The 23,735-nt window shown below is 38.5% G+C and overlaps 1 protein-coding gene across 3 annotated transcripts in view; it reads right to left on the bottom strand.

Annotated features, from left to right (window-relative positions):
• atcaya (ATCAY kinesin light chain interacting caytaxin a) overlaps window positions 1-22,349 on the bottom strand; it is a 38,271-nt gene extending 15,922 nt beyond the window's left edge. Inside the window, exons 1-5 of one of the 3 annotated variants that reach the window (XM_062027458.1) lie at window positions 21,955-22,349; window positions 13,357-13,437; window positions 2,642-2,700; window positions 2,321-2,569; window positions 2,071-2,244 (exon numbers count right to left, since the gene is read on the bottom strand). In XM_062027458.1, coding sequence (XP_061883442.1) covers window positions 2,071-2,244; window positions 2,321-2,569; window positions 2,642-2,700; window positions 13,357-13,433 — 559 coding nt within the window. In that variant the 5' untranslated portion in view covers window positions 13,434-13,437; window positions 21,955-22,349. Of the gene's footprint in view, window positions 1-2,070; window positions 2,245-2,320; window positions 2,570-2,641; window positions 2,701-6,266; window positions 6,546-13,356; window positions 13,438-19,050; window positions 19,124-21,954 lie in introns of those variants that run through there. The other 2 variants (XM_062027460.1, XM_062027461.1) reach the window with 2 other exon arrangements.
• Between the last annotated feature and the right edge of the window lie 1,386 nt (window positions 22,350-23,735).

Below are 23,735 nucleotides of genomic sequence, written 5' to 3'. Positions count from 1 at the left end.
GGGGACTGTACCTTAGAGCGTAGGGGGAAATTGTAACTGAGTGTACAGCCCAATACGTCTCTCCTCATGAGTAAAATTCAACTCTGTCTCTGCTTGATTCCTTCTTCTTGTCTTGTGTAATAGATAGTTCGGTGTTTGAACCTGACAATGACACCAAAAGACTTCCAAAGTTTGCGAATAAATAGATATGATCAAAATAGGATCAATGTCACGGAGATTTTCGAGACATTTGGAGAGATAATGATGAAGCAGTCACGTGATCGCATGACGTAGCTTTAGGAACCACAGATCCCTTCCCCATCAACAACAATGCGAATCAAGCAGACTTTGTGAGAGCCAACCACGATTACTTTGGGAAAAATTATGATTCAGGACCCTTTTTGAGCCCGAGTACAAAGAGGATGAGGTATTAGTTTTAGAAGCCGACTGCTAACCAGATGTAGATTTATTGTAACACTATAGCATCATGTTGAAGCTATATACCTGATTTATGACACCAAAAGACTTCCAAAGTTTGCGAATAAATAGATATGATCAAAATAGGATACATCTCACGGAGATTCTTGAGCCATTTTGAGAAATGAGGAAGCAGTCACGTGATCGCATGACGTAGCTTTAGGAACCACAGATCCCTTCCCCGTCAACAACAATGCGAATCAAGCAGACTTTGTGAGAGCCAACCACGATTACTTTGGGAAAAATTATGATCCAGGACTTTTTTTGAGCCCGAGCACAAAGAGGATGAGGTATTAGTTTTACAAGCCGACTGCTAACCGGATGCAGCTTTATTGTAACACTATAGCATCCGCTCAACATGCAAACTAACCATTTTAAACCAGAACAAAACAAACACTTACTGTTATATTTCCACTCTCGCTGGGATGCCGACTGACGTGACGCTCAAATAATTCCGTTTAGATGAAGAATCAATTGCAATCCTCACGAAGGGTTAACAAAAAAGTATTTGTGTCTTTTTTTTTTTGTTGTGAAAGTCGGTCCATGGCATATTTGTCTACTACCGGATGAGAGGTGCACGAATTATAATCTAGAATTTACTCTTAGCAAGTTCGGGATGCAGCAGAAGCAACAGTAGCAGCGTAAGCTAGCATTAGCCCGGTGCTATCAATGCGGCGCCGAAATAGTCCGTCTGCATCGGCACTTATAATACCAATATCACTCATATTTGCTTTATTTTCAGGTCACGACTTGTAAATGGAGTATTGTTAGCACGTTCTGGATGTTTTTAGAGTAGGTTGACCATATTGTGAAATCCCAAAAAGAGGACACATATATGCGTGCCAAGGCGGGCAGCACGCCAATTTTCCAATGATACTCGAACTTGTTTTATAAATAATAAATGTATTTAAATAAAGCATTTGTTCTCCTCTGTTGACAGCCGACCCCGGCCGAGTCATAGCAAAGACTATAAAAATGGGAGCCATTACCTCCCTGCTTGGCACTCAGCATCAAGGGTTGGAATTGGGGGTTAAATCACCAAAAATTATTCCCGGGCGCCGCCGCCGCTGCTGCTCACTGCTCCCCTCACCTCCCAGGGGGTGATCAAGGGTGATGGGTCAAATGCAGAGAATAATTTCGCCACACCTAGTGTGTGTGTGACTATCATTGCTACTTTATGTGTTGTAACTTAGAAGTTGACGTGAAGATAGACATGGAGTCTCTCCTCCAGGATAGAGCTATCACTTTTGCAGAAGTCTGGGTTTTTTTTGCCTTTTTTTGTGAGAGAGTTAACCCGTAATTTCGCCACACCTCGTGTGTGTGTGACAATCATTGCTACTTTAACTTTAACTTATATGTTGTAACTTAGAAGTTGACGTGAAGATAGACATGGAGTCTCTCCTCCAGGATAGAGCTATCACTTTTGCAGAAGTCTGGGTTTTTTTGCCTTTTTTTGTGAGAGACTTAACCCATAATTTCGCCACACCTCGTGTGTGTGTGACAATCATTGCTACTTTAACTTTAACTTTAACCTGTGGTCTAGGTGGACTCTCCCCTTCTAAAACGGAGGGTCCCGACAATATCATAACTCCATGCAATGAAAGCGTGACCGACCTCCGTGTGTGATGACTCTCTGGTACGGTCGGATGATCTGCATGTCGATCCGGTGCTCCTGTTCCCCAATGATCACCGTCCTCCACAGGCGGGTGTTGTTGGCATTTCCCTCCTCGTCCAAGTCCGCTGAACGGCCGGCGGGACCTGCTTTGGCGGAGGCCACGGGGGCATCATCTGTATCGACACAGTGGCAAGTATCGCCGCGTAAGACCTCGAAGGCCAAACCCTGGTATGGAGGGACGTCCGATACCTTCCCATTCCAGGTCGTTGCCATTGGTGATGAACTCCAAGGAGTCGGTCTCATCCGGCGTGTCCATGTCATCCACGTTAATGTCCAGGTCATCGGGCGTGTCCAGGTAGTCGTCAGAGAGCAGAGAACCTTCGCTTTTATCCAGGGACAGGTTCATCTCCGGGGCGACCAGCGTACGCCTTTTACGGTGCGAGGACGACACCCCGGCGCCTCCTCCGGGCGGGCTCAAGTTGAAGGAGCCGGGAGGTGCTATGAAGGGAGGGACAGGAAGCGTTCATTGGGAAGGCAAAAATGATGCGAGAGACTCCATCTTTGACTTACAGCCTCTGTTGTCTGTGAGGCCGCACGAGGCGTCCATGTCTCCGTCCTCGGGTAGAAGTCTGAGAGAAAAGACCATTTTTGCTTCAGAATTCAGTCTCTTTGGGATTACATCAATATTTTTTATCGTCGCAAAATATTTTTTCCTTTTTAAAAAATTCATATTATGTTTATAAAGTCAGGAAATATGTCCCTGGACACATGAGGACTTTGTAACTAGGGATGATGTTTGATAAGAAACGATCGAGTTCGAGCCTATTATCGAATCCTCTTATCGAACCCATTCCTTATCGATTCTCTTATCGAATCCAGATAGGTTGCTGTACTGTATATGGAAAAAAAACACAATATTTGGTTTAACAAAAGCTCACTTTTATTTTATAAGAAAGAAAAAAAATAAATAAATAAATAAATAAATATTGACTGTTACCCCACTAAAAAAATATATATATATATTGACTGTTGTTACCCAAAGTATATTAAGTGGGATTTTTCAGAAAAACAAATATATACAGTAACACAAAAACTCTCTGTGATCACCATAGGTGTATAAATAATAATATAGTGTTAAATAAAATCAGTCCCTTGGGCACAAAACTGAAAATAATACAGCTCTCCAAAAAGTGCACTTCTGCTGCTATTGGAACATACTAACTACACACACTATGACACTAAGAACACCACAGTCATCAATCAACAATTCTTCCCCCCTTACATGAGAGCGAAGCCTGGCAATTAGGGATGTCCGATAATGGCTTTTTGCCGATATCCGATATTCCGATATTGTCCAACTCTTTAATTACCGATACCGATATCAACCGATACCGATATCAACCGATATATGCAGTCGTGGAATTAACACATTATTATGCCTAATTTGGACAACCAGGTATGGTGAAGATAAGGTACTTTTTAAAAAAATTAGTAAAATAAGATAAATACTTTAAAAACATTTTCTTGAATAAAAAAGAAAGTAAAATAATATAAAATCAGTTACATAGAAACTAGTAATGAATGAAAATGAGTAAAATTAACTGTTAAAGGTTAGTACTATTAGTGGAGCAGCAGCACGCACAATCATGTGTGCTTACGGACTGTATCCCTTGCAGACTGTATTGATATATATTGATATATAATGTAGGAAGCAGAATATTAATAACAGAAAGAAACAACCCTTTTGTGTGAATGAGTGTAAATGGGGGAGGGAGGTTTTTTGGCTTGGTGCACTAATTGTAAGTGTATCTTGTGTTTTTTATGTTGATTTAATAAAAAATAAAAATAAAAAAAAAATTAAAAAAACGATACCGATAATAAAAAAAACGATACCGATAATTTCCGATATGACATTTTAACGCATATATCGGCCGATAATATCGGCAGGCCGATATTATCGGACATCTCTACTGGCAATAATTGCATATTGCCTGTTCTGCCCTCACTATACGTGTTGAGGTTACACAGCTAACAAACAATCCAAAGCAGATTCATCCATTTAGGCTCTTTATTGTTGTTGATCTTGCTTTGTCTTTTCCTATCTTTACTTTTGTCTTGCACTGGACTGTTATTTAATTTTTTTTAAATTTAAATACACACAATGACAAATGTATAAGCTATGTGATTCAATTAACATACTGAAATGTAATACACAATATGTAAATATTAGCTTCACACAAATATGCAGTACTATCATCAAACAAATACTTCTGAGTGTTGAAACTATTTCGATGGTGGAAATACACGACTGGCAGCCATTTTAAGTCCTCAAAACATCCATTGAAACAGTGCACAAAAATAGTTTTTCAATAAACATCTTAGTATCAAACTTAACCACCTTAATATTGAGTTACATAAACAAGGTAAACAGTTTACTTACAGACTTATCTTTTCCAAGGCTCGTAAGAGCTAACAGAACTTCTCTACTTCTCAACTGTCTCAACCCGGAAGTGCCCAAACTAATGACACGTAGTATTTTCATATCGCCACAAGGTGTCAGTAAGAGTCTACAATCAAATGGGCATAACATTGTAGGTCCCACAGGGCATTTCCTGTACGTTCGTTCCCAGGGATTCGAATAAAGAACCAACTCTTTTTCTTTACTATAGTGGCCTCGATAACGGGAACCGGTTCTCAAAAAGGGATTCGACTCCATGGAATCAGTTCTTTTCTTATCGAACAACCGGGAGAACCGATTTCAACATCATTCCTACCTGTAACTACTTGGTATTGGATCGATACCCAAATGTGTGGTATCATCCAAAACTAATGTAAAGTATCAAAGAAGAGAAGAATAAGTGATTATTACATTTTAACAGAACCGTAGATAGAACATGTTGAAACAGAAAATAAGCGAATATTAAAAGTAAATAAAAAAGTGGATTAATTTTCCATTTTTACAGCTTGTCCTTAGTAATGTGTACAAACTAATAGGTGTATAAATGACACAATATGATACTGCATACGTCAGCAGACTAATTAGGAGTCTTTGTTTGTTTACTTACTACTAAAAGACAAGTTGTCTATTTTATTTAAGGACTAAATTGCAATAATAAACATATGTTTCATGTACCCTGAGATTTTTTGTTAAAATAAAGCCAATAATGACATTTTTATGGTCCCTTTTATTTAGAAAAGTATCGAAAAGTATCGAAATTTTCTAAATACATTTTGGTACCGTTACCGGTATATAAAATAAAGAAAACGCATTGAATGAGAAGTTGTGTCCAAACTTTTGGCCTGTACTGTATATATATATATATATATATATATATATATATATATATATATATATATATATATGTGTGGGAAAAAATCACAAGACTATTTCATCTCTACAGGCCTGTTTCATGAGGGGTTTTCCTCAATCCTCAGGAGATTTTCTAATTAAGACATATATATGTATATATATATATATATACAGTATGTATATATATATATATATATATATATATATATATATATATATATATATATATATATATATATATATATATATATATAAAATGCTATTTTTGGTCAAAGAAAACCCTGTTTTTATTGCAAAAACACTAAATATGCCGTATTTTTGTCCAAAAAAGTTTCTAAGCATCCTATACGTGGGACGGCGGAGCTTGTTTGGTAGAGCGGTCGTCAGAACCTGAGGGTTCCTGGTTCGATGCCCGGCTCCGTGTGAGATTATTGTACCAGCCTCACAAAAAGGATCAGGAATATTGCAATTAGCGTAAAAATGGGAGCAAGAGGAGAAGAGGCTGAAGGTGGTAATTAGCGTCTCTTGGGGGACACAGGAAGATCACATGGCGGGTGGATGAGAGAGACAAAAAAAGGGGTGCGGTCAAGCCCACTTGTAAGTTTGTACTGCAGATATAGTTTATGTATGAAGACTAAAGAGGGATGCGAGTGGTGCAATACTGCACAGGCTTTTATTTAGCACATGCAATCCTGCCAGTGATTCATCACCTCCTCTGCAGGAGGACGTTGTGCATCCTTCCCCAAGGAGCCTCGCAGCATTTAGCACTGCTGCCTCCATAAAAGCAGCCTCCTCGTCACATAACCTACCAATTCACTAATGAGAGCAACACAAGCAACGTCATCCCTTTTGCTTCAGTCCCGGAACCCTCACAGTGCTGCTTACCTTCCAGAAGGGAGGTCAGACCAGCTGGTGGGTCTTGAGCAGGTTTATTCCTCCATCAGAGCATCTCTCTGCGGCCTTCGCGGTGAGGCTGCGGTGCAAGTCCCTGCTTCTCTCCTCCTCTGAAACCTGACACCATTCTCAATGGCGGACGCTTTGTTTTGGATGGCGACTGCGTGCTGCGTCACATGACCCAGAGTCCCACCATTCACAAAAGAGAGAGTCGCACCTGCTCTCTGCTCGCCGAGGAAGAGGAGGAGGAGGGAGCGTCACCTCATCACATTTCAGCAGTTTCCCAGACAACTCAGCTTTTCAACCTTGACCAAGACCACACCTTATTGTATGCCCATAACAGCCTTCACGTGGATCTATCTATATGGCTCCCGTTCACATTGAACCCATTTGGTAGTGTTGCGTCTGACCAGTCTTCCTCTCAGGGAATTAAAGTCACTGGTCAATCCCAAGTTCTTTCAGATGACATATATGCAGAGTAAGTAGGACCATCAAGACAGAGTAGGAATATTATCAAGTTTTACTAAAGCTTTAGGAGACCAGTCCTACAGTGCGCTAATACCAGCATCTGGAAGAGGTCGGAAAATCAAACGGAAAAAGAGACAACTTATTAAATATGAAAACAGCCCCCACCCTGCCCAGGAAGGAATACAGCCTCTTTGTTCTAATACTGATAAGGTAAAAAAAAGGGAGTATGCTATACTCCCACATTCCAACCCTTCAAGGTAAAGCACAGAGTTTTCTTGCGGACATAATATACAAGATAAAAGAGTACACATGGGAAAATATTAGCTGCTTTGAACATGACTATGAATAAAGAAAGAACTCTTCAAATAGATGCATTCTCCACAGTATCCATTCCAGCTATCTGGGAGACTCAACAGTACCAATATTACCCCCAACCGGGTTTAACCCTGGCCCCGAACCCAAATCCTCAGTGATTCCCAAACTTTTTTCCACCAAGTACTTGGTTTTTGGCTCTCCAAGTACCACCAGAAGGACCAACATTAAAATACAGTGGCGCAGTAGGTCTAAGTATTCATTAAAAACAAGGCAGAGGTTTAAATGAAGAAGTATATTTAATACTGTTGGCTACTGTATATTACACACAGTTTAAACTGTAACAGTGTTTTCCCCTATACAATATCATACCCTAATACCTATACAATATCATACCTTAATCCCTATACAATATCCTACCCTAATACCCTACTGTGCAATATTACCCTTCGAGTGCAATACATCCGACACTGATTGTTATTAGTCCGGTACTCTTGTTCTGTATATTGTACAGTATTCTGTATATTGTTTTGTATATTGTACGGGATTGCTTATTATTTTTATTGGATAGTAGTCTGTTTATTTCAATTCTTATTTTTTTATCTTTATTACTTCTTGTGTAATTCATTTTTATCCCATATTTGTTTCCACTACCGCACCTTAAATTGGAGTCCTTAATCTCGTTATATGCAAATATAATGACAATAAAGTCCATTCTATTCTATTCTATTCTAATATTTCGTTGAGTCTTTGGCGTACCACAAGATGGAGCCCTTGCTCCAGTTCTTCGAAAGCTATAAAGTACAAACTAGGGTTGTCCCGATATCCATATTTTGGTACCGGTACCAAAATGTATTTCGATACTTTTGGATACCTTTTGATACTTTTCGGAATAAAGGTGACCGCCAAAAAATGGCATTATTGGCTTTATTTTTAACAAAAAATCTTAGTGAAGTGAAGTGAATTATATTTATATAGCGCTTTTCTCTAGTGACTCAAAGCGCTTTACATAGTGAAAACCCAATATCTAAGTTACATTTAAACCAGTGTGGGTGGCACTGGGAGCAGGTGGGTAAAGTGTCTTGCCCAAGGACACAACGGCAGTGACTAGGATGGCGGAAGCGGGGATCGAACCTGCAACCCTCAGGTTGATGGCACGGCCACTCTACCAACCGAGCTATACCGCCCCTTAGGGTGTACAAACATATGTTTGTTATTGCAAGTTTGTCCTTAAATAAAATAGTGAACATAGTAGACAACTTGTCTTTTAGTAGTAAGTAAACAAACAAAGACTCCTAATTAGTCTGCTGACGTATGCAGTAACATATTGTGTCATTTATACACCTATTATTTTGTACACATTATAAAGGACAAACTGTAAAAATGGATTATTAATCCACTTGTTCATCATTACTTTCTGTTTCTACACTTCTGTTAAAATGTAATAACAACTTCCGTTGTTTGGTGATTTCCTGAGTTTATAAACATAATATGATTTTTTTTAAATGGAAAAAAATATTACGTGACGATAAAAAAATATTGATGTAATCATAGCAGTATCGACTAGATAGGCTATTGTACTTGGTATCATTACAGTGGATGTCAGGTGTAGGTCCACCCATGGCGTTTGTTTACATTGTGACGCCAGTGAGCTATTGTATCCTATACGGTGTGTAGTGAAGCATGTTTTGCTATTCCTCGTCCTCCAGTGATAATGATGCTTGTAAGAAACTTACTCTATTTGTCACCATGGAGGCGAGGATTAGTGATTTAGAAGTAGCTAAAACACTGTGGATGGATGTTAGCTGCTAGCTAGCTAGCCACGTCTTAAAGCACCTCTTCCTGAGGGTGTTTCAGTGTTATAACTTCACCTTTATCTTTACTTTTTACACCAAAATGCGTCCATTCTCCCTTTTCTGTCTACACACTGTGTCTGCTTGTAAGTACTCTGTGTGTGCGCGCTGCCGAACATGCTCCTCTGCTCGTAAAACCAGCAATGTCCGGTACTTTTCAAAAGAGATTATAGTATTATTTTTGATTCATTAGTAGGGATGATACTCGAAACCGGTTTTCCCGGTTGTTTGATAAGAAAAGAACCGAGTCCTCGGACTCGAATCCCTTTTTGAGAACCGGTACCCGATATCGAGACCACTATAGTAAAGAAAAAGAGTTGAATCCCGTCCCGACCAGAAATGCTCCGTGGGACATCACAAGAAATGACGTCACGTAGCTCAGTCATTAGGCGCAGATAGCGAAAGCAGGAAAACAATGGACGGGAAAAAGCGCTCCAAGGTGTAATAAAGTTCAAAACAAAAGGTATAATCCAACGAATAACTTTACTGAGAGATTTGAGCAGGGTAAAAACACATGACCAACACTTTTACGACCAACCTGAAACATAGCAACCAGGCTAGCAACGCACCTCCTTTACGGCAGCTGTTGCAACGTTCTTAATACAACCGCAGCACATACATATATATACAACACTGCAGCACATACATATATATACAACACTGCAGCACATACATATATATACAACACTGCAGCACATACATATATATACAACACTGCAGCACATACATATATATACAACACATCTCCCTTTTTTAACTTTTGTTTTTCTTTCCATGTAAACGTTACAAAATCACACTGTAGATGTGTTGTCTGTCTAATTATAAATAATGCAGACGAGGCGTGTTGGCTCAGTTCTTGACGTTCACTTTCACAGCGTGGCAACATGCAACACTTTTCGGGGTGACCGCGCATGCTCGTCACTCCCGTTGCATGCTGGGTAGTGTAGTTGTTATATTCTCTAGCTCATAACATCTTTCCCCCATAAAGAAATAATGTTAACTCAAAAAAGTGTATTTCTTTTTTTAGCTTTAACTTTTCATTTATTAGCATTGTAACCACAATTGCAAACAACTTTTCTCTTCGTAGAATTTTCTTTCAATAAAGAAATAAAGTGCAAAAATGTCAAAGCATCATAACAAACAGTTATGTTCCAATAGCAGCAGAAGTGCACTTTTTGGAGAGCTGTATTATTTTCAGTTTTGTGCCCAAGGGACTGATTTTATTTAACACTATATTATTATTTATACACCTATAGTGATCACAAAGACAGCTTGTTTTTGTGTTACTGTATATATTTGTTTCTCTGAAAAATCCCACTTAATATACTTTGGGTAACAACACTCAATATTTATTTATTATATCTTATATTTTTAGGGGGGTAACAGTCAATATTTATTTATTTATTAGATTTTATTTTTTTATTATATAATAAAAGTGAGCTTTTGTTAAACCAAATATTGTGTGTTTTTTTTCCACATACAACAACCTATCTGGACTCGATAAGAGAATCGATAAGGAATCGGTTCGATAAGAGGATTCGATAATAGACTCAAACTCGATAATTTCTTATCAAACATCATCCCTATTCATTAGTACCGCGTTACTATACTAGTATGCCGTACAACCCTGGTACAAACACGTTTTTGCCAAATAATGTAGCTAAAAAGTCTAATAAATTATATAAAACATGTCTATATTTATTTGCTTGGTATATATAGTATTATATGTAGATGTTGTCCGGGTGTACCCCGCCTTAGGGTAGGCTCCACTAAGCAGTGTAGAAAATGGATGGATGTAGTATTGTTAATAGTGTTGCATGGTGTATTGTACGTATTTGATATCATATTTGGTCAAATCTATAAAATGTGTACAACCATTTGACAACAAGACCATGTTAAGAAGGACAGATACCAAAAGTTGAAGAGTAGCTCATCCCTAAAGGGAATTCTCATGGAACAAGGTTAGACATTTCGAGAAGAAAAAAGAAAATCGTAGGATTTTTGAAGCTGTATACAAAGCTACTTTGAGTCATGGTGCCAGATGAGGTGGTTCGGGCATCTGGTCAGGATGCCACCCGGAGGTGTTTGGGGCATGTCCGACCGGTAGGAGGCCAAGGGGAAGACCCAGGACACGTTGGAAAGACTATGTCTCCCAGCTGGCCTGGGAACGCCTCGGGATCCCCCGGGAGGAGCTGGACTACGTGGCTGGGGAGAGGGAAGTCTGGGCTTCTTTGCTTAGGCTGCTGCCCCCGTGACCTGACCTCGGATAAGCGGAAGAAAAGGGATGGATGGCAGTACAAAGATGTCTGCCGTACCTAAACCGTAACTGGGAATGGTAGGCTGGATAGATCTATGATATGATGATGCGGGTGGCTAATGTAGTCCGATCCATGCTGGAAGTTTATCACGAGTCAGCCGCTCGTCTACCGAGTCACGGCTTCGTCGCTCTCAATCAGACTTAAAGGCCTACTGAAATGACATTTTTTTATTTAAACGGGGATAGCAGATCCATTCTATGTGTCATACTTGATCATTTTGCGATATTGCCATATTTTTGCTGAAAGGATTTAGTATAGAACAACGACGATAAAGTTTGCAACTTTTGGTCTCTGATAAAAAAAAACCTTGCCCCTACCGGAAGTAGCGTGACGTTGTCAGTTGTTCACTCCCTCATATTTTCCTATTGTTTTCAACGCAGCTAGAGCTATTCGGACGATTACCCCATTGATTTGAGCGAGGATGAAAGATTCGTGGATGAGGAACGTTATAGAGTGACGGACTAGAATGCAGTTCAAGAGATATTTTTTTTGGCTCTGACCGTAACTTAGGTACAAGCTGGCTCATTGGATTCCACACTTTCTCCTTTTTCTATTGTGGATCACGGATTTGTATTTTAAACCACCTGGGATACTATATCCTCTTGAAAATGAGAGTCCAGAACGCGAAATGGACATTCAGTGCCTTTTATCTCCACGACAATACATCGGCGAAACGCTTTAGCTACGAGCTAACGTGATAGCTTCGTGCTTTAACTGCATGTAGAAAGAAAAAAATAAACCCCTGACTGGAAGGATAGATAGAAAATCAACAATACTGTTAAACCGTGGACATGTAACTACACGGTTAATGCTTTCCAGCCTGGCGAAGGTTAACAATGCTGTTGCTAACGACGCCATTGAAGCTAACTTAGCAACCGGACCGCACAGAGCTATGCTAAAAACATTAGCTCTCCACCTACGCCAGCCAGCCCTCATCTGCTCATCAACACCCGTGCTCACCTGCGTTCCAGCGATCGGCGGAAGGACGAAGGACTTCACCCGATGCGTTTGGCGGCCCGGAGACGTAGGAAGTCAAGGTGAGGTCGGCGGCTAGCGCGGCTGCTCTCCAACAAAGTCCTCCTGGTTGTGTTGCTGTAGTCCGCTGCTAATACACCGATCCCACCTACAACTGTCTTCTTTGCAGCCTTCATTGTTCATTAAACAAATTGCAAAAGATGTCCAGAATACTGTGGAATTATGAAATAAAAACAGAGCTTTTTGTATAGGATTCTACGGGTACCATAACTTCCGTTTAACTGACTACGTCACGCGCATACGTCATCATACCGCGACGTTTCAGCCGGATATTTCCCGGGAAATTTAAAATGTCACTTTATAAGTTAACCCGGCCGTATTGGCATGTGTTGCAATGTTAAGATTTCATCATTGATATATAAACTATCAGACTGCGTGGTCGCTAGTAGTGGCTTTCAGTAGGCCTTTAAAATACTTTAAATCAATACATGATACTGTCAGAATAATTGTATATAAGTCATCACACAACTTTTGTGTTCCATTGAGTTCAGGTCCCCTGCGAGAAGACAAAAGCTGTCTTTGTTCTTATCAAGCAAAAGGCTTGTAAACCTCCACTGTGTGCGATGGGATGCGACATGGAGGTGTCGGTTTCTTTGATCTATTGACAGCCACAGGAAGACCTTGTCCTGACCCGGGATCTACAAAGTGGAGAGGGAGCAGACCTGACGCAGCTCCAGGCACCTTTTTTTTAAACTGTTTATGACCGAGTGCAACAGCTGTTTATGACCCGCCCTCCCCTTAGAAACAGCTTCAGCTATGTAATCAGAAAAGGCCCAAATAGAAGAGGACGCGTGGAACTCCCTCGTCAGAGCGTGGTGGGAGACTGTGCGAAGTTGCAGCCCAGACGTTTCTCCTCATGAGCTAAATTTAATCCTGTTTCTGTTTGATTTCTTTGCTTCTTGTCTTGTTCAATAGATGTCATCGGTGTTTGAACCTGACAGATATCTTTAACAACCTTCAATTCTTTCAACCTTTGAGTCTAACATGCATGTTGTAGGACTGGGAGGGGGGTGCAAAGGAAAAGAATGCCACATGCGAGTAATCCAAGAAAACAGTTGAGAGGAAGGACGTGACCAAAAAGGGAAAGGACCTCACCGGGGGAAGTCTTCATCCTGCCACTCGTCCTTGACTTCCATGTTCTCCATTCTCAGAGTGGCTTCCGTGGTGCCCATCCCTCTGTGAGGATAGCACAGTGTCAACGCACACATGGATGTCAAAACAAGCATTTAACAGGACAAATGACACGCACACAACTCAGAGAGACACATTGCAGAAGTTTCCAGGAAACATTTTCCCCTGGAGTTCATCCAGATTGCTCTTCAAGAGAGGGTGGAACTCCTGTGGGTCACATGCTTCTACTTCTACCCCACTGGCCACTCAGGAGCACATGTGAGAGGCATGTGATGGAGATATCCAGTCAGACGTTCAAACCTCCTTTATTTACTTCACGCATCGTCATGTTGTGGTGTAGGGTTGTACGGTATACCGGCGCTGGTATAGCATCGCGGTACTAATGAATCAAAAACTGTACTATACTGTACCTGTTCCCTATTTATTTATTTATCTAACGGGCATGACGGCGCGTCTTCACGTCGTGACATTGCTGGTTTAACGAGCAGAGGAGCATGTTCGGCAGCGCGCGCACACAGAGTACTTTCAAGCGGACACAGTGTGTAGACAGAAAAGGGAGAATGGACGCATTTTGGTGTAAAAAGTAAAGATAAAGGTGAAGTTATAACACTGAAACACCCTCAGGAAGAGCTGCTTTAAGACATGGCTAGCTAGTGTTGCGTAGACCAGCTCTTCCTCCCAGGGAATCTAAGTTACTGGTCAATCCCAAATTCTTTTGAGGACATATATGCTGAGTAAGAAGGACCATCAAGACAGAATTGGAATATTTTCAAGTTTTACTAAAGCTTTAGGAGGTCAACTTAACCAATACATTCATATCGGCTACTCTAGTTGATCTGGCATTCCGACGGAAAAGCCAACTCCTTTGCACACAAAGAAAACCCCCATGCCCCCCTCGCAACACTGATAAGAAAAGAGTGGGTGTTGTATTCCACATTCCAAATGGTTAAGACACTAAACAGACAATCTGAAGACAAAGAGAGACTGGTAGAATATACAAAGGAAAAGTACTAGCTGCTCAAACATGGCTATGAATAGAGAAATAACTCTTAAACATATATGCATCCTCCACACTAGCTAGCAGCTAACGTCCATCCGCAGTCGGCAGTGTTTTAGCTACTTCTAAATCACTAATCCTCGCCTCCATGGCGACAAATAAAGTATGTTTCTTGCAAGTAACAATATCACTGGAGGACGAGGAATAGCTAAACATTCTTCACTACACACCGTAGGATACAATAGCTCACCGCTAGCAGCAAGCTAGCACCCCTGAATGTAAACAAATGCAATGGGTGGATCTACACCTAACATCCACAGTAATGATACCAAGTACAAGTAGTCGATACTACTATGCGTACATCGATATTTTTTATCATCACAAATTTTTTTTTTTTTAATTCATATTATGTTTATAAAGCCAGTAAATATGTCCGTGGACACATGGGGACTTTGGATATGACCAATGTAATAATAATAATAATAATAATAATAATAATAATAAAAATAATAATAATAATACATTTTATTTGGTATAGCGCTTTTCAGTGTACTCAAAGATGCTTTACAGGATAAAAATTAAAACATATAAAACAGTTCAAAGTAATAATATATAATACAGGAAATATAAAAGCAGTACATAGTAAAATACATAATAACACTGGACATTACAAGACACAGAACACTAATCACAGGTTAAAAGTCAATGTATGATCCTGTAACTACTTGGTATCGGTTCGATACCTAAATGTGTGGTATCATCCAAAACTAATGTAACGTATCAAAGAAGAGAAGAATAAGTGATTATTACATTTTAACAGAAGTGTAGATAGAACATGTTAAAACAGAAAATAAGCAGATATTAACAGTAAATGAACAAGTGGATTAATAATTCATGTTTACAGTTTGTCCCTCATAATGTGTACAAAATAATAGGTGTATAAATGACACAATATGTTACTGCATACGTCAGCAGACTAATTAGGAGTCTTTGTTTGTTTACTTACTACTAAAAGACAAGTTGTCTAGTATGTTCACTATTTTATTTAAGGAAAAATGTGCAATAATAAACTTATGTTTCATGTACCCAATGATTTTTTTGTTAAAGAAAAAAGCCAATAATGCAATTTTTTGTGGTGCCCCTTATTCAGAAAAAGTACCGAAAAGTATCGGAATACATTTTGGTACCGGAACTAAAATATTGGTATCGGGACAACACTATTGTGGAGTGTCAGTTTTTGTTTTTTTTGTGTTTAAACTGAGCAGTTTGTTGCCACAATTCTCTCATCTTCAGACTGCAACATTTCCATAGACCTTAAAAAACGTCTGTCATCGAGCCCCTCCGTCGCGATGCCACAGTACTGGACAAATATCGGCCCGTATCAAACCTGCCAGTGACTTTCTCCCGTCTAACATGTTTGATACTTTCCAATCAGGCGTTAGCTCTAACCACGGCACTGAAACAGCTCTGGTCAAGGTGACAAATGATGTCCGCCTGGAAAAGTCTCAGTCTTGGTTCTTGCTGGACCTGAACGCTTGCCTTTGACACAGTTGACCAGACAACCTTATTACAGAGGTTAGAAAACTGGGTCGGAAGATCTGGTTCTGTTCTTAGCTAGTCCTATCTCCACCACAGGACATACTTTGTTGACATTGGTAACTGTTTCTCTGATCACATGGCTATGACCTGTAGGGTTCCTCAGGGCTCGATTCTGGGACCCCTATCTGGGACCCCCAATAGGTCAGCTAATACGTAGCTGCAACGTGTCCAACCAGATGTCACTCAGATCTAACTGTCACTGACGGCAGGTGAACGTCGGTCTGTTGATTTTCTTCAGCTAAACTCAGACAAAACTGACATGATTGTCTTTGGCCCCCATAAGCAAAGATAACACCGTGAGACCCTCTCACTGAAACCTAAAAGTCATGTTGGAAATCTAGGGGTAAACCACATTTTTTATTTTTTATTGACACCCCAGATAGCATCAACAAGGAGTTTGAAATCCTGGCAGGGGTGCAGCAGGGAGACACTCTCGCCCCCTTCCTCTTTATCATAGCTCTGGACTACGCGCTCAGGAAAGCCATCAACGGTCGGGAGCAGGAGCTTGGCTTCACAATTACACCAAGAAGGTCTAGAAGAACCTCTGCTGTAGCCCTGGTAGACTTAGACTACGCAGATGACATCTGCCTGTCGGTTGATTGCGTGGAGCAGGCACAGGAACTCCCGAACAGAGTGGCGGTGGAATGTGCCAGGGTTGGCCTCAGACTGAACGCAAAGAAGACTGAGGTAATCACCTATAACCTACACATGGACCACCCGCCAATAACAACGTCAGATGGCAACGCTCTGCGAGAGGTCAATGATTTGAAGTACTTGGGTTCCTGGATGAACTCCACAGAACAAGACCGTAAGGTCAGGAAGGCACTAGCGTGGAGGGCCCTGAACGGTGTGTCAAGAGTTTGGTGCTCGAATCTCCCCCGACACATAAAGCTGAGTCTATTCCACGCCACTGTGGAGTCTGTCCTCCTGTATGGCTGCGTAAGCTGGACCCTGACACCCACCCTGCAGAAGTCCCTAGATGGGTGCTACACCAGAATGATACGAGCTGTTCTGAATGTGGACTAGAACATCCACATCACCAACAAGGACCTGTACGGGCAACTGCCGAGGCTCAGCAAGAAGGTAACAGCTAGGAGGATGAGGCTGGCCGGCCACTGCCACAGACATCGGGATCTCCCGGCCAGCAGGCTGGTCCTATGGGAACCAACGCACGGGCATCGATCGCGAGGACGTCCCGCGCTAACGTACGTGGACATCCTGAAGAAAAATGAGGGAGCTGAAAGCTCTACGGAGCTGGCCGGGTGTATGGAGAACCGGAATGATTGGAGACTCCGATGGAAGCTCGTCTGAGGACGACTGAGAGAGAGACTGAGAGAGAGAGATTTTTATCGCATGAAAATCATTGCCAAAACCGGAGGAATAATGTCTAAATCAGACTTAGAAAGACTGACCCGCATCTTTGTCTCCAGCAGGTTAGACTACTGCAACGGCTTTCTCACTGGGCTCTCTAAAAGAGCTGTCAAGCAGCTGCAGTACACCCAGATTTCTGCTGCTCGAGTCCTGACTAGAAGCAGGAAATGTGACCACATCAGTCCAGCGCTTAGGTCACTGCACTGGCTTCCTGTTGCTCAGACAATAGACTTTAAAACAGCTCTTTCCATGGTCTGTGCCAAAGTACATCTCCGACACGTTGGAACCATGTGAACCACCTCCAGCTCCGAGAACCTCGGGCAGCGGTCTCGTCAGGACCAAACATGGTGAAACTGCTTTTCAGTTTTATGCTCCTAAAACGTGGAATAGTCTTCCTGAAGACGTGAGACGGGCCTCAACGTTGGCAATGTTCAATTCCAAGCTGAAAACACTTTTATTCAATTGTGCATATGACAACTGAAATTATTTTTAATGACACTATTTGACTGATTTTAATTAATTATGATTGTTTTTATGATTTTATGATTTTATATTTTAATTTTTTGCCTTCTTTTCATTTTCTGTAAAGCACTTTGGATTGGCTCATGTACAAATTGCGCTCTCTAAATAAAATTAGCCTTGCCTTGCCGATGCCCGCATCTAGTTGGTACACCCGGATGTGGACAATTAGGTCTTCACCAAACATTGCGTGTAACAAACTCATCTGTTTGCTTGCCTGTAAATCGAGTGGCTGACCTGCAAAATAATCCACCAAGAGACCATAGAAAGTTGTGAGTGCCAGCACTTTGATGAAGAAGGTCAGAAATTGGGGTGCACAAAAAAATCGGCGCCTTTCTAACCTGTACCTGTTTTGAAAAAGTCTCATTATAATCATTATACCAAATAATACATTGCGAGAATTGGCTCGAATCGACAATCGATTCTGTATCGAATCATCACCCCAGGAATCGGAATTGGATTGAATTGCTAACATTGACACCCCTGGTGGGAGACACAATTGGTTTCCAGAAAATATATTTGTCAGAATAATTGTATCTAAGTTATCACAAAACTTTGTGTTGCCATGAGTTCCCGGCGAGAGGACAAAAACTGTCTTTGATCCTACCAAGCAAGGCTTGTAAAACTCCACTGCGTACGATTGGAGGAGACAGGAAGGATTCAGTTTCTTTGATCTATAGTAATCCACAGGAAGATCTTGTCTTGACCCGAGATCAACAAAGCGGAGAGGAAGCAGGACCTCCAGGCATCTTTTCTTTGAACTGTTTTGTGACTGAAGGTAATAGCTGTTTACGACCCCCATCCCTTTGGAAACAGCTGTTGCTATGTAATCAGGGAAAGTCCAACTAAAAGAGGTGGCGTAGAATTCTCTTGCCAGAGCGTGGTGGAAGACTGTACACAGATTACATCCCAGGCGTCTCTCCTCATTTGAGCAAAATTGAATCCTGTCTCTGTTTAATTCCTTGCTTCTTGTCTGTTTAATAGATGTCATCAGGGTTTTGAACCTGACAATATTGTTGCAAAGTACAAAAATACATCTCCCTGCTTCCCTCTTTTAGAATGCAAATAATGATTCCTAGTTCAAAAAGCCAAGTACAGATTTTATAATGCAAATATTAATTCATAATTCAAAAAGTCACATACAGACTTGGCAAACAGTAAAAAAGATTTACCTTCAAACCCAGGCGAGGACTTTGTACGCAACAAAAAATGTCTTCAATGCCTCCAAAAAAATGTTCTTGTTCGCGTCAAAGAAAGCTAAAAACAACTTTATCAAAGCCATGATGTACATTTATGTGTCAGTGTTGAAAGTAAAAAATAAATAAAAAAAGACTTATTTTCTAAACTTTTATGAGTGGGACCCCCAAGAATTTTAGTGGGATTTTTTTTTCAACTGTCATTGCACAAAAAACAATAATGAATTAAAATGTTGTGAATTATTGACCTATTTAATTACTTCACATCAAATATTTTACTTTGAAATTTGGTGGGGGAAAATATTTTATATTTAGTGCTTTTGCCATAAAAACTGTGTTTTCTTGTAAAACAAGGGGCATAAAACATCATACACGGGGTCATGTTCACAAAACACAAACAAGTGGAATAAAAGAGCAAACAGGTCAAATGTGACAGGAAAAAAGTTGCAATTTTGACTGTAATAATAATAACACAAAGCTGTCATGCAGGCTGTTTTTTCTTTAAAGCTATCATTGCTCAAAAAATAGTAATAATGTATCAAAATCAATGTTGTTATAAAATATTGACCTATTCAGTGATCCAAATACTTCACATGAAGTATTCCACTTTTAAATATCTTTTGGGCAAAAATATTGCATATATTGTGTGTTTGTCATATAGAAACATGTTTTCTTTGACATAAAGGGCATAAAACAAACACAAAAAAAAACTAAGAAATGTATAAAAACTTCAATCAATGAAGAGATTTGAAGTTGATCAGAGACTTAAGTTTTGAAAATGCATGACTTATTTTGAACACCTTCGTGAGTGGGACCTTTTTGGATCCCCCAAAAATTTAGTGGGATTTTTTTTTTAATCGCTCAAAAATAGTAATTAATTAATATCAATGTTGTTATGAATTATTGACTCATTTAATTATTTCACATGAAATATTTTATTTAAAAAAATTTGGGGGAAAAATATTGCATATTTTTTGCCATATTTTTCTTTGCCATAAAGGGCATAAAACAAACAAAAAAACAACTAAAAATAGTATCAAAAGTTATAATGGACAAATAGATCTGAAGTTGATCTCGAGAGTTAAGTTTTGAAAGTAAAAAAATGTATGCCTTATTTTTAAAACTTTTATGAGTAGGACCTTTTTGGATCCCCAATAATTTTTGTGTTGTTTTTTTTAACTGTCCTCGCTCAGAAAATAATAATGAATTAAAATCAATGTTATGAATTATCGACCTTAATTCACATCAAATATTCCACTTTGAAATTTTTGGCAGGAAAATATTGCATATTTTGTGTTTTTGCCATTAAAAAAATGGGTTTTCTTTTTTTTCTTTTTTCTTTTTTATAAAAAGGGCATAACACATTTTTTTCTTCTTCTTTATATTGACAGATAGACATAAATTTGATGTAAAGAGTTATGTGTTAAAAAAAACAAACATTAAAAATAATAATTATAATTTTTTAAAATTAAATTAAATAAAAAAATTATAATAATAATAATTAAAATAATATATATATATATATATATATATATATATATATATATATATATATATATATATATATATATATATATATATATATATATATATATATTATATATATATATATATATATATATATATATATATATATATATATATATATATATATATATATATATATATATATATATATATATATATATATATATATATATATATATATATATATATATATATATATATATATGGCTTATTTCTTATTATTTTGTGAGTGGGACCTTTTTGGATCCCCCAAAAATTTAGTGGGATTTTTTTTTTAATCGCTCAAAAATAGTAATTAATTAATATCAATGTTGTTATGAATTATTGACTCATTTAATTATTTCACATGAAATATTTTATTTAAAAAAAATTTGGGGAAAAATATTGCATATTTTTGCCATATTTTTCTTTGCCATAAGGGGCATAAAACAAACAAAAAACAACTAAAAATAGTATCAAAACTTATAATGGACAAATAGATCTGAAGTTGATCTCGAGAGTTAAGTTTTGAAAGTAAAAAAAATGTATCCCTTATTTTTAAAACTTTTATGCGTAGGACCTTTTTGGATCCCCAATAATGTTATGAATTATCGACCTTAATTCACATCAAATATTCCACTTTGAAATTTTTGGCAGGAAAATATTGCATATTTTGTGTTTTTGCCATAAAAAAATGGGTTTTCTTTTTTTCTTTTTTCTTTTTTATAAAAAGGGCATAACACGTATAAAACATTTTTTTCTTTTTTTTTATATTGAAAGATAGACCTAAATTTTATGTAAAGAGTTATGTGTTAAAAAACAACAACATTTAAAATAATAATAATAATAATAATACTTTTTTTTAAATTAAAAAAAAAAAAATTATAATAATAATAATTTAAAAAAGTATATATATATATATATATATATATATATATATATATATATATATATATATATATATATATATATATATATATATATGGCTTATTTCTTATTATTTTTATGACTGAGACCCGTCCGGGTACCCGAGACCAAACTTGAGTGGAGCCATAAAGTTAAAAAAAATGTTTTTAATTTGTATTGGTCTTAAAAATAAAAAATATCAATGCTAGCATGCTTTAATTTTTCAGTGTGCGGTCCTCAGTGGAAAAGGTTTGGACACCCCTGGTTTAGGACATATAGTATATTTACAATAAATTGATTGTTATGAGGAAACATGCTCTTTGTACTCCACCCATTTCCTGCTGTTGAATTAGTGGAAAATGAAAAAGAATGCCCCAAAGGGCTGTCATGTCAAAGACTTATATGCAGCGCATGATGGACATCTTCCATATAACAACCTTTGACCTATATGTCAGTGCAAGTACTCACATGAGATGTCCGTGATCCCCTTGGAAATGCTCTGACCTCCTTTCTTGTCACTCCCAGGAGCGAAGATTGGTGTGCACCCGGACACAAGCGCATAGGTCTGCTCTGGCCTTAATTGACATGCAACAACACAAGCCGGCCGTGTCCTCGATGTCGGACGTTAGCCAGCAGCAGGTGCTGGAGGACAGGGGGCACCTCTGTGCTGGAGGACCCCCGCCCTCAGCTCCCTCCTTGTCTCCTCTCCTGTACGTCTTTGTCCACCTTTGGACTATCTTAATGTATCTTCTTGCCTGCCAAATAGTCCTAGTTCACCTAACCCCGCCTGAAGCATCCCCATCCTTCCGTGGGAGCATCTTAATCCTGTAGTGACTCGGGCAGAATAAGCAGTGTGATGATCCTGCAGCGGTTCTCCACGTCGCTGGTGTTCCCTGGCAACAGCATCCCGTCCCCCCTCCCTTTTACACCCACTGGCCCAACCCTCAAATCCCCTCTGCAACATCCATTATTCAGCTCCACTCAGCCAATGAGAACAGCCCTGGACTAAATGCAGTTGACTGCACAATATATCTCCATCAAGGTGTACAGTACAGTAAAAAAACTATGTTTTGCTTTTCCTGGGAGTCATTTTGCTTTGTGAACCTTTCTTTAATGTTATTTTGCCATTAAATTCATATTTGTGTCTTGTTATCTGCAACTCTTGCAAGTGGAAATGTGACGTTCGTGAACGAGTCAAGTCTTTTGAACGACTCCTTTAAGTGAACCCATTCGCAGTTGTGTTTGCGAGCTCGGGAGGTCAATTTGTGTTTTTATTTATTTATTTATATTTATTTATATTTATTTATATTTATTTATATTTATTTATATTTATTATTCAGTTATTATACAGTGTTGTTGTTTTTTTGATGCACATCACAGTAGCTCCTTTGCCTTCCTTCATTTTACTTTATTTTTGGTATTATTCTCAATTTTCTTGCTTTTTTTTTTTTTTATCACTTTTCGAACAATTTCCCTTGTGGATAAATAAAGTGTGTCTAAGTCTAAGTCTATGTCTATTATGAAGGCTTTGTTATTTGACAATGCAATTATGTGTCTGATGTTTGTTGCATTGGAATTTAGTGGAATTATGCCGACAATTTCATGGAATAAACATTTTTGAGCAAAATTTGTTAAAATACAGTGTGTAAAATTTCAGTGTAAAAAATGGGTGCAGAAAATTTCAGTACGAAAATATTTGTTGCTTTAAAACTCTGGACTCGCTTCTGATAAATTAAGACTGAAGTGAGCAATCCTGTCTCAGAAGCAGCTAATGAGGCGTTTGTCTTTTTTTACACTGATTTTTTCTTTGCTGAATTTTTATTACACTGAATTTTTCTGCAGGAATTTCTTTGCACTGAATTTTTCTGAGCTGAATTTTTTTTACACTGATTTTTTACACACTGAATTTTATTACATTAAATTTTTTCTACAGCAAATTTTCTTTAGACTGACTTTTTCTGCATTTATATCTTTATTAACCTTTTTTAACACTGAAATTTTCTATACTGAAATTTTACTACAATGAATTTTTCTACAATTAATTTATTTACACATACACATAGTTTTTCGACACTGAATTTCTTATACAATGATTTTTTTTACACTGAAATGTTACTACACTGAATTTTTCTGTGCTGAATTTTTTACGCTTAATTAATATACACTGAATTTTTCTGGAGCAAATTTTTTTTTAACGGAATTTTTTACACTGAATTTTTCAGCACTAACTTTTTTATACACTGACTTTT

Source organism: Entelurus aequoreus, linkage group LG19 (genome assembly GCF_033978785.1).
Source record: "Entelurus aequoreus isolate RoL-2023_Sb linkage group LG19, RoL_Eaeq_v1.1, whole genome shotgun sequence".
Taxonomy (NCBI): Eukaryota; Metazoa; Chordata; class Actinopteri; order Syngnathiformes; family Syngnathidae; genus Entelurus; species Entelurus aequoreus.
Note: the sequence above shows the minus strand (reverse complement) of the source record. Positions and strands in the feature narration are given on the sequence as shown.